The following is a 12,262-nucleotide window of genomic DNA, read 5'->3' on the forward strand; positions in this document are numbered from 1 at the left end:
TTGCCTGCCTGACCTGCACTTGTGGCCGATAAATCTTTAGAGAGATATTACTTCTAGAAGCAAGTGATTGCTCAACCCAGCTTTCTACGCCAGTTATATATCAACAGTACTCTTTTTTTTCATCCCTTGGGGGCCGCTCACCTCTACACAGTTCCATCTTTATTTCAGACATTGTGATACGTTGATATATCACGATGCTTAGCTGGTGGTATTGAGGGCGCTGTTACCCACTCCTGCTCCTTTGGGCATAACAGTTATTTTAATATTCTCTCATGTACCGTATTTTTCGCCCTATAGGACGCACTTTTCCCCCTCCAAAAATGAGCCTCATCTTGGCTATAATGACCATGGCATGGAGTAGCCAACATACCAAGGCTGTTGCGATGAGAGACAGGTCTAGCACAGGCCTCAGATAAGAAGAGTTTTTGGTGTGTGTGCGAAGGAAGCTGTTACAGAGGTTTAAATGTTAAGGAGCTTGCATTGTTTCATACCAACAAAGCTCTCTCTGTGTGTATCTATTTGGCTGCTTCTGCTTTTGCTTTTGGGCGGCGTCTGTAGTACAACAAAGGACAGGTGTCAATGCAGCAACTGGGGGAGAGTTGGGAGTGCCATGAAATAATGCTCAGAACAAGAACGCCTGAGGAGCAGCTAGCCAGGAGGTCAGGATGGCCTTACTTGGGAACCCTATAAGGCCACGACCTTCTGGGATTTGTTTTAGTCATAATACCAAATGTAGCACCTATTTCCTCAAACCCAGTGAATGGGAAATGAAAACAGCTACTTGAAGTCTCCTTAACATAAAGATTACGTCCAGAGAATGAAAGATTGATAGCCACAGGCTCAGATTTCCTGTCAGGAGGACAGAGTGACTTGACATACTCAGGAGGGCATTCATTTCAGGGTTCATGTATTATTGATCCAGCTGGTGATGGGACGACATGAGATGATGGAGGAAAAGATGCTCATACTAAAACTTGGTCCACTCTTCTCCTGGTGTGGGGTACATGTGAAAATATGATGCGATCACAGTTGTAAACAGTGAATTGGTGTAGCAGGAGTAGACTCAGGCAAATATGTCATAAATGTCAGGATATATTCATGCCCAGTTCAGATTACAACAGGCAGGCGTGTCAAAATACAGTGGTACCTCGCAAGACGAATGCCCCGCAAGACGGAAAACTCGCAAGACGAAAGGGTTTTTTGTTTTTTGAGCTGCTTCGCAAGACGATTTTCCCTATGGGCTTGCTTCGCAAGACGGAAACGTCTTGCAAGTTTGTTTCCTTTTTCTTAACACCGTTAATACAGTTGCGACTTGACTTCGAGGAGCAACTCATAGCACGCAGTGTGGTAGCCTTTTTTGAGGTTTTTGAAGACTTTGGTGATTTTTGAAGCTTTTCCAAAACTTCCGACACCGTGCTTCGCAAGACGAAAAAAATCGCAAGACGACAAAACTCGCGGAATGAATTAATTTCGTCTTGCGAGGCACCACTGTACATAATGAGGAAAAAACAGTTAATGACAGAATATGCCAAATGAAAATAATTGCATACTCTTCCAATCTTTGCTTTAAATCAAGGTTCTCATTTGGAAATTCATGTTGTAATCATTAATTTATCTATCACTTACATGCCAGAATGACTTGTAAGCAGTTTCCAACTATGAAATAAATTATAAAATACATACATAATTAAAATACACAACAAAACAACAATCATGTCCTTCCTGAACAGGCATATGTGGTAAGGCTTTACAGGGAATCCACTGGTGCGCACGATCCAAACTCTTGGTCATTCAGTCCATGTGCAACTGCTGAATTATATCTCCTTACAGACGATGGACTATTTTTTGTTTGTTTAGTGCTCTCTGCTCACCTGCAAGGAAACTAAGGCTGCACAATTCCTTTCAAGCTAAAGAACAACACCAAGGATAAGGGCAGGAAATGCCCCCTGGCACCGTAAAGGCATAAGGTTTTTTCTGCTCCTGACAGAAGACTTGAATGTGATATTTATTGCGATAAACTTTTGCAAGTCTCTTTGAGAAATACAGTGGTAGCTACGCCAGTGTCACCCAGATATGTTGAACTCCAACTTCTATCAGCCCCAGCCAGCATGGCCAGTGGGCAGGGATGATGGGAGTTGCAGTCTAGCTGGAAGACCTGAGCAGGATTTAAGTATTCTAAGTAAGTAAGTAAGTAAGTAAGTAAGTAAGTAAGTGAAATAAAGTCGTCTGCTTCCTGTTCTGTTTTTGATCTTCTACTCCCAGTCTTACAGATACCATATCTATTCTGATCTACAGTAGTTCCTGGGGGGGGGGGGCTTTTTAACTGCTTGCATATCTTGGGGTCTTGGAAGCAGAGTAAATAATTTTCCTTGGGCCACATCTGTGCTAAAACAGAGGGTTTTGATGTCCTGTGTTATGGAATAGATATGGCCTCTGGTGGTGGCTGGAGTTGATGAACCTGAGCAGTGCTGAGTGACGGCTCCTGCAGCCTTTCAAAGTTCCTCTGTATTAATAAGAGAAATTGTCATGGCTTCCTTTCGTAAAGCAAATCAAAAGGGTATCATTGGAACGTTCACTCTCCACCTTTACAGCTGGCATTGTGTGTTAAGGTTCTCTGTTACTAAGTCTGATTAAAACTCTCCAGATTACAAAGGGCGCTTGTAATGAGCATTGGCAGCACAACACTGGGAAGCTTGGATCTAGTCAAATAATTAATCCCTGTTTAATGTTGTGCTAGATGTCTTGCAGGCTGAGCAGTATCTTCCTTAGAAATAGGCATCTGATATGAGTGTACAAATCTACAGAACATACTAGAGATGTAAGCTGCTAAGGTCACAGTTCTGGGCATTACATTTGACATTTGCCTGTAGGGCAAATATTTTAAGTTGTTGCATGTAGATTTAGGGTTTGGGGATGGGGGGGGGGGCTGCTCCCAGAAGGAAAATCATTCCATGTTACTATCATGTTGTTGGGTCCTGTGAAAAGATAAAGTCTGTCTCCTGAAAACAAAGGGAGGAACTGCATCCTTAAAAGCAGAGGAATGGATGAGGAATTTCTTGAAAGGTGATGCTCCCAGCCTTTGCAGGAAAATGTTTCGCTTGGGTGGGGCAGCACTCCTCTTAAAACTCACCCCCACCAGCAATATATTCACACACACAATGATGTCCCCACGGCCATTGAATGGCTAATTCTACTCAAGCACAGGAGCAGTTGCGGCTTGCGCATGTACTATTGCTGCAGCATCGCAGAGAGAAATACAAAAGACGGAGCAGGGAAAGGATGAGGGAAACCAAGGACTCGCCAGCTGCAAAGTGCCTCCTACTACAACAGTATGGGCTGTTGAGCTTGGTTTTTTGGGGGTGGGGGTGGAAAGAAGCAGGTTCACTCTTGGTCTGTGCAAGTGTAAGAGACCAATGGCTTAGGAAAGTGGAGACTTACTACAGGCTTCTGTGAAGCACAACTTCTCCAGCTCTATTTCCAGCAAACTGGGTCCAAGAGCATTGTACCTGAGGAATAAAGAAAACCTTGTCAGCTGTAGAGGCTAGTGGTGCTTCAACTCTCAGCCAATGTGTCTTGAGTCACACCCAAAGGGGAGAGGTTTATAGGAAGCTGACTTGCACAAGTCAGACACTTGGTCTATACCAGGGTTTCCCAAACTTGGGTCTCCAGCGGTTTTTGGACTACAACTCCCATCATCCCTAGCTAGCAGGACCAGTGGTCACGGATGATGGGAATTGTAGTCCAAAAACAACTGGAGACCCAAGTTTGAGAAACCCTGATCTACACAGACAGTAGCTCTCTAGGCTTTCAGGCAGGCAGGGGTCTTTCCACAGTCTTCCTTGGACCTTTTACATGCCAAATATGTGCTCTTCCACTGAGCTATGGCCCTTCTCAAACAGCGTTGGAGCGAGTTAATTGTGGGCTGTGACTGAGAGAGAGAGCCAGAAGAAGCTGTGTATGATAAAGTAAACCAGTGTGTGTTCACTTATGCACACAGCCAGAAGGGGGAAGTCCAGCTGTTAGGAGCAAGCAGTGACAATGCCTTTTAAGGTATTGTCACACACAGGCTTACATAGTCTTTCCTTTGCATCAGGCTGTATGAGTAATGAAAAATCTGCATTGGTAAAAGTATATATTGGATTACTTTGCTGCTTTGTGTGGTGAAATGCTTGTTTTGGGGTGCATTGCATGGCCAGTAAGATCAGCAAGGGTACATAGAAGGAGATCATCATGTAGGGATTTAGCATGAGCTAGCAAGGGTAGCCAATGTGGTGCCCTCCAAATGTTAGGAGACAACCCCTATATTCCCTGCCCAATAGCCATGCTGGCTGGGGCTGATGGGATTTGAAGTTCAGCAGCATTTGGAGGGCACCATGTTGGCTTTCCCTGAGTTAGTTTCATAAGTTAAAATGAATACTAGCGTATTGCATTAGTATTTAGGAGGCAATTGAGAGCCACTTTTAGATCCTGGTGCAATAGACTTCTCAGGAGGTGCCTCATCCAAAGGCACTCCTCTGCAATCTGTACCATTTGTAGCCCCAGGAAGATTCTAAGATCAGCGCTGCAGATCAGTGCTGTACGTTTATCTATCTTGTATTGGCTAAACATCACACAAGTTAATCTGTACCAAGGGTTTGCAGCCTTCTTTCCCAGCTGCTGCCATAACTGGAAGATTCAGCCAGGACAGGCTGTGACTGGCGAGATCAGAGTGAACAAGTACCATCAGTGAGACATCATTTCCCAAGACTTGCCTGGGCAGAGCCTGCAAACTACCATTACTTTGGTTTTGTCTGGATTTTGCGTCAGTTGCCAATACATCCAGGTACCATATAATCATGGTAGGCTGCAAGATCAGCGTCAGCTTCTCCAAAGTGGTCCCACAAAAAGTTGCCTATGTTGTATTTGACTCCTGAAAAATCTAATTAAGAGGTAGGGAACCTTCTTGGCTTCAAGGGTCAGATAGCCACAAGCAATGTAGAATTGAACCCTGTCCTCCTGTCCATCAGCTGACGGACAGGTGAGCATGGTTTGGAGAAAATGGTCTTGCAGGCCAGATTGGACTCCAGTGGGCCAGAGGTTCCCCAGCTCTAATCTAATAGGATCAACAGGTTTCAGTTCCACCATGCTGATCTTGAAGCATAGATGGTGAATCATGGTAACAAATGCAGTATCCTGGTGCAGAAATACACCTTGCTTTTCAAATCACGACAACTTCAAGAAAGCACATGCTAATGAGATTCCCTCTTAACCAGGGTTTGCCAACCTGATTCAAATGCCGGTTATGATGCAAATGTGGTGGGCTTTAGCCAAATTTGGTGCAGATATAGCACTAAACCACAGTTAAGTTTGATTAGGGAAGGGAAGGGAGGGGCAATGCATGCTGGAGAGGAGTAGAGGGAGGGTGCATTCCTGAAGCCAGCTGCTGATTTGTACACCATGGTTAGCAGAGAACCAGCATTATGGGTCCAGTACACAAGTTGCGGTAAACCAAAGTATAACTTACTGGCACAGCGTTGGTGCCTAAAGAGGTTCTCACGCCCACTGTGCTTCCTCCTTTTTTAACTGTGCAAAACTGCAGCTAAGTCAAACTGGGGTTCATGCTTGAGGTCTCTTCTCCTTAGTCATGACCAAATCTTGTGGTTAAGGAGGAGAGACCTGTGCAACCCTTGGCTTGGAGGACACACAAGTCAGACCTTGGCTTAGTAGCTGCGCCACTCTGAGCTAAAAATTCTGGGAAGGAGTAAAGTGAGCATGATTGCATATTTGGGAGCCTCCATGCTAAGTTGTAGTTTGGCTTAGCGTTATGTGAAAATTTGGCCTCTGTCAGGTCAGAGAATCAGATGTTTTCCAGGGCTGCCTTGTTTATTCAATTATTTCAATTGTTCTAATTACACAGTGAAGCTAATGAGCCTTTAATTCCTACTTAGCTAGTTTATCTTTTACTATCACTTGTTCTCACAGGGAAATGCATGGCCTGTAAAATGCAATTCCTGCCAGCCAGCTCACCTAGAGCTGTTGTATCCATGTTTGGTGAGCAGGATGAAAGGGTTTGGCAGATGACATCATCTTCCACCAAAGTAACTCAAATCCTTCCTGCCGTCCATAAAGGTGACATTATCTGTTGTTGTCGGCAACACACAACCCAACAGGTTTTTTATTTGGCAAGCACCTGCGGCCTCGCCGAGAACTTTGCTGGCTTCTCTTCTCTCGGGTTCATAGCATATTATCCTTCAAGGGTCGACATAGGACAGGCAGAGGGCGAATGCCAGAGCAGCTCCAGTTCCGATTCCTATAAATGTCTGGCTGGCTGTTTGCTTGGCAGCTCACTGGTGGGGGGGGGGGGTGTCACATGTTTCTGGTTGGGGCATCTAAAGCAAAACATCGTCATTGCAAGAGCAAAAACAGTGCTGCTTCTGCCCATCATCACCCCTAATCCCAGCAGGCTCCTTTCCCTCTGCCCTGTGTATACATCAGGATGCACTGTATATTTAATAAACTGTCACCTGAGCCCACCCTGCCTTTGCAAGCCAAACTATCTGCTAAATTTGGGATATTATGTTCGCCCAAGCCAAGTATCAAGTTCTTTCGATCACATGCGCTCCCTCCCAGCCGGTATTTAACTCTGAAACTTCTGTGAGAGTTAATACTTTACCAACACAGTTGATCAGAGCAACTGAAATCTTTCTTCTTTTTGGAAAAAAACCTGTATTAGTTCTTTCTCCTTTTTCTTTTTCCTTTACCTTGTTTTGAAGAGTGGAATAAAGTTTGGGTTTCCCTTTTCAGATCCTGATCAATATGTTTCTGATTCTTTTAGCCACAACAGAATTAAAGGATTTTTTTGCCAAGGCCCGGAACGGTTCGGTCCGCCTCATCAAAATCGTCATCGAGGATGGTAAGTTTTACATTGATTTTGTGTTGTTGTCTTTTGCTGTCAGCTTCTTCAGTTGTGTACCAGTGGTAGAAAAGCAGGATACAAAATTAACAAATAAATATTTCTTCACTTCATTAATCTGGCTGCCACCAGTCAACTTGGGCAGGGTGGGTGGCCGGCCTAGAGCTACCCAGAGGAAGATTCTAGTGGAAGCTTCTGGAATGCATTACCTCAAGAATCCACACAACTTTAATTTTAAAAGAACAGTAGGTTTTATCCTTATTTGGAGTATTTTTGGTTGCCAGTGAAGCTTCCTTTGGAACATACTGTGAACCCCTTCATATTTTGAACAACTTTTCCCATGAGGGGGCTTGCTGATATTTTTGTGAAGCAACAGACCAGAGTCCCATTAGATGGAATAAGATACTTGCTGTCTGGCCAAAATGAGGTGGCAGTATAGACTGTTCTGTTCCCGGGGCCATTTTCTGGGTGCTTTCAAAATTTGTCTGCTGTACAATGTAAATAAAAGGTTGTAGTCAATGTTAGCCATTGGAGTGTCTGATATGGTAGCAGTTGAAAACTTGTCTAACAAAAGAAGCACGGGGTAGAATCTAATTGGTGCCCTTGCGGTAGTGAAAGGGATTTTGATCCACTTATAGAAGAGGACAGGAAGCAATTTGCACTGATCCCCCTTCCCCTGCTCCTATTGTTCCTGAAAGCCAACTCAAGAAAGTTGAGGGACCCTCCAGAACAGGGTGGGAGAAGTCTGGGAGGTGGTGGGCTGCAGAGGGAAAGGAAGATTGGCAAAAATTGTTTCCCCTGTTCTTCCATTAGGTGACTCCTCCAATAGATTCCAGCCTAATTCTCTAGTAATGACTACAGGTGCTACTGTTTTGCTTGGCTACTATGAAACGACTGTCAGCCAGTAGATAACTGAACCACTTACAGATTAATCCCTATCTAGTGTGTAGGCTTCTCCTGTGAAACTCCTTCTTTCTTTAACCCACAGTTGGGGAACCTCTGACCCTACAGATGATGCACAACTACATCGACCGTCATCCCTGATAGGCTGCATCCACATGCCAGTTTATTCTGTTCCCTCAGTGTTTCCCTAACTGTTAAATTCCACATTGTATTTGACACAGATATGCAATGGAAGTCACTTCTGGAAATCTAAGGGAATGTAGGGGAAGTTTAGCGCTCTTTTCCATGTTAATTGCTTTTAGAAAAAATCTGTTTGCATTAACTCAGAACACTGCAGGAATGGAAGTGATGAAATTTGGGGCAGTATACCAGCATATTTCCTGCTCTTTTCATGAGGGAATAGACGCATGCTTAGCACGACAGGCCAGTATATTGGCCAAAAGCTACAATTCTGTAATGCAACAGGTACTGCAGTATGAAAGGAACCTTAGAAAATGAGACCGAAGTACTAGCATTATAATCAGATAGACTAGAGGTCAGCAAACTTTTTCAGCAGGGGGCTGGTCCACTGTCCCTCAGACCTTGTGGGGGGGCCGGACTATATTTTTTTTTTGGGGGGGATGAACAAACTCCTATGCATTTTAAATAAAAGCACACATTCTACTCATGTGAAAACACCAGGCAGGCCCCACAAATAACCCAGAGATGCATTTTAAATAAAAGGACACATTCTACTCATGTAAAAACACGCTGATTCCTGGACCGTCCACGGGCCGGATTTAGAAGGCGATTGGGCTGGATCTGGGCCTTAGTTTGCCTACCCATGAGATAGACTAATATAATATTCCCCACATCTGCATGCATCAATAATTGGCTATACTAGTGGAGGCTGATTGGAGTTGGTGTCCAGCAGCGGTTGGAGGGCCTAAAGGTCAGGGCTGCTGAAGTCTTACGAAATTCCACATCCTTTGTCCTGGAAAGATAGCTCAGAATCAGTCTCCAAATATTTCCCTTGTAGAAGCTAGTTTTTGGATTGGCTTACTAAAATGAAAGCATGTCAAGGTCAAGGCTAGACTACAGTCCTTTCTCCGTGACTTACTAGTGTACCATATGGAGGTAATATTTTGGCTGAAAAAGCATTAATTTATATGAACTTGCAGCTTCAAGTGGGATGGTCCACAACAAGTTTTATCCCTCAGTGAGAAATAGCTTTTGTTTTTCCCAGCAAGTGATGAGTGCACCTTCTTGCTTACTGGATATCAGTTACATTCCTATGGGAAGTCATTCCCTTCTCTGCTCTCACTATTTTCTTCTCCTCTTTTTCCTGCCGCTGCCCACCAGCTGTTTCTTCCAATTTAGTTTTATTATCACCATGACTCTCACGTGCTGGTGACTCTCATCAGCTGATGAGAATTGGGATGGTGAGATTAGTGCATGAATATGGACTGGTCAGGGGGTTTCCAGGCAAGAAGCTTAGTTATGTCTAAGGTAAAAGGTAAAGGACCCCTGGATGGTTAAGTCCAGTTAAAGTCAACTATGGGGTTGTGGCGCTCATCTCGCTTTCAGGCCGAGGGAGCCGGCGTTTGTCCACAGACAGCTTTCTGGGTCATGTGGCCAGCATGACTAAACTGCTTCTGGTGCAATGGAACTTCGTGACAGAAACCAGAGTGCACGGAAACACTGTTTACCTTCACACCACAGCAGTACCTATTTATCTACTCACACTGGCATGCTTTCTCCGTCACAGGGATTCGAACCACCAACCTTCTGATCGGCAAGCCCAAGAGGCTCAGTGGTTTAGACCACAGTGCCACCCACATCCCTACTTAAATAAATACTCATGATCCAAATATCTGAATTGTTCGATGGCTCCCATGAAAATTTGTACCACTAATGTAGCCAACTAATTGACTTTGGTAGTCTCCAAATCTACTTGAGTTTATCCAACATTTCAGGAAAGATGGAGATGTTGTGGTTAGTCAAAAGTTAATAGCATTTCATTGCTGCTCCCACTTGAGTCACTGGCCTTGGGAAGGTAATCTGAAGTCTGCTTCTGCTTCTAGAATTTTCCAGAAGAGGACTCTGGAACTTCTGGTTGATTACTTTGTGTGGAAAAACTGTGCGGTGCTTCAATTTCATGATCTTTAGAAAGATTATGCCTCCTAAGAAGCTTACTAGGATGAATCCTTGCATGTGTGTATATCTATATGTCTATGTATCTGTCGTGTCTATTGATCTAACAAACATTATTCTGTATATGAGAAACATGCCCTCTCTTTCCTCCCAGCATAGGTGATTCAGTGTTAGGCTTTTTAGAACTAGTGAATACTCATGGATGGATCCGGCATAGGAATCCGCACACTTAGTCATGGCTGACTTGAGGTGTATTTATATATGTGACGCGTTGCTGTAAAACTTGAGGGAGGCCTGCATAAAAGGAATTTTCCTCTTGAGTCTTTCCATCTTCTATATTTGGTGAAGAGCAATTGCCAGGGGCACCAAGGATGTCTCCGTGGGAGAGAGGAGATTAAAATTTAGATCATTAACTTTGTTTCAGAGATTCTGTACTCTGTAGTAGTGAGGAAAGGGGAAGATACTCCTCTTATTGAAGTTTTTTTTTTAAAAAAGCAAACTTTTTTTCTGCCTGGGAGGGGGTCGGATTTTTTTTTTACGGAGAGCCTTCCTGAGGACCTCATACGGGTGGTAGGCAGCGCCAGATGCAAAAGCAGGGAGAACAGCAGGTGTGACTCTTCCTTTTGTGTAGTTTCGCTATATCCCAGCCACACTGTCCAGAGGTTTCTGCCTACACACACCTCTCTACCTTCCATCCAGGTGAAGAAGAGGCATCATCACAGTTCAGACACATTCCGGCCGCACTATTCTTTCATTATGTGGGGGACGCATCGAAATCCCCGTCTTCTGCACTATCCATGACAGCAGGATGCTTTTCGTGCAAAATAGTCTGGCCCAACTGACGAGAACATTTTCTACAGTGTACTTGTAAGAGCAGGAACTTTCTTGTTTACCGACTCATGCCAGATTTTTATTTTTGTTTTACTTGAAGCTTTCTCCTTTGCTGCCGCCTGCTCTCTTCTCATTCCTCGGGCCTCCTGTTGCTCAATATGGCAGTGCTTCTTGACTCATTGCCTAAGCCACATAAGACTTTTTGATGCTTTTCTTGTCCTCGCTGCTGTTGCTACTTTTTTTCTTCTTCTTCTCATTTTGATTCAACTGCTTCTAATAATGGGATCTCCGGGTTTTGGGAAGCAACTTGAAAATGGCCTGATGTGCATTAAGAGTATTATGGATGGCCCCTGAAATGCAGCACTGCAAAAATAATTTTTTTTTTGGAAATAATTTACATTTCCTCTCAGAGTGTGTGTGAACATTCAAAGGTACTTCAGCAGAGCAGAAAAGCAGATGTACTAGTAACAAGAGAAGGAGCTCTGAAAGAATGGTTTGCATGAAATGAGGTTTTAATGGCTGCTGGGGGGAGGGGGGGAATCACATTTTTTCCAGTTCTAGAATGGAAAGCCCCAGTCTTTACGACCTTTCTATGACTTGGCTTGAAGGAAGGGTTGATCTTTTGGGCATCTTTCTAAATGGCAGTGCAATGATCTCCTTAAAAGCAACCACAGATTTCACAATTCCCTTTGGTCATTTCAAATGTATTTATAGCATGTCAGTTTCTTATGGAAGACACCACTTGTGAAATAAATGGTTTTAAATCTTTCATTTTCAGCACTTAAAAAATATATGTAATGAGCTTCTGTGATGCCCACAAAGTTCAGTGTGAAATCTCCTGTCCCCACAGCCCGTCCATGTTGTTTGGCATTGCCAGTCGTCCAGCAGATTTGCTCCTGGGCTCCTTGCATTCAGGAACTCCGTCCAGCGATACCTTTTTGCCACAGAGATACAGTAAAGGTCACAGGAACGTAAGAAGCTCTTTTAAACCAATTGGGCTACCCAGCTCAACACCAACTGATAGTGGCTTGTCAGGGTTTCCTGAAGAAGCTTTTCCTAGCCCTACCTGGAGACACAAGGGACTGAACATTGCAGGCAAGTCTTGTGTTTTGCCACAGAGCTACAGCCACCCCAGATGGCTGGGTGGCCATGACCCGTGTGCTCGATATACAGTTAGAAGGTTTGGGGGGGGCGGAAATCTTTTTAGGGACACTTAAGCAGCTCTCAAAAAGTGTCTGTGAACAGCACTTACAATGCTGGTTGTTGTTTTTTCCAGATGACGGTTAAGGAATACAGTTTATATCATTTACAGTGAGGATCTATTTGGTAGAGCTTGTATTCCAGCTGAGTCCTATGTAGACTTATTCCAGTGGAATAGTTTAGCAGTCACTGCAGACAAACGGAAGCGGCAACCTCTTTACACTCAGGGAAGTAAAACCCACTAAACCCAGTGAGCCTCATTTCAGGGAAGACATGCAAAGTTTTGCACTGTAAGGTACTTAG

The 12,262-nt window shown here is 44.0% G+C and overlaps 1 protein-coding gene across 7 annotated transcripts in view; it reads left to right on the forward strand.

Annotated features, from left to right (window-relative positions):
* Positions 1-12,262, forward strand: part of TWF2 (twinfilin actin binding protein 2) — a 62,148-nt gene that overhangs the window by 10,350 nt on the left and 39,536 nt on the right. For 6 of the 7 annotated variants that reach the window (XM_028718757.2, XM_028718758.2, XM_028718760.2 and 3 more), the window contains exon 2: positions 6,815-6,892. The exons of the other annotated variant lie outside the window; for it this stretch is intronic. In XM_028718757.2, the coding sequence (XP_028574590.1) occupies positions 6,815-6,892 (78 nt within the window). The remainder of the gene's footprint in view (positions 1-6,814; positions 6,893-12,262) is intronic. 7 annotated transcript variants of the gene reach the window in all.

The sequence above is a fragment of the Podarcis muralis genome, chromosome 2 (genome assembly GCF_964188315.1).
Source record: "Podarcis muralis chromosome 2, rPodMur119.hap1.1, whole genome shotgun sequence".
Taxonomy (NCBI): domain Eukaryota; kingdom Metazoa; phylum Chordata; class Lepidosauria; order Squamata; family Lacertidae; genus Podarcis; species Podarcis muralis.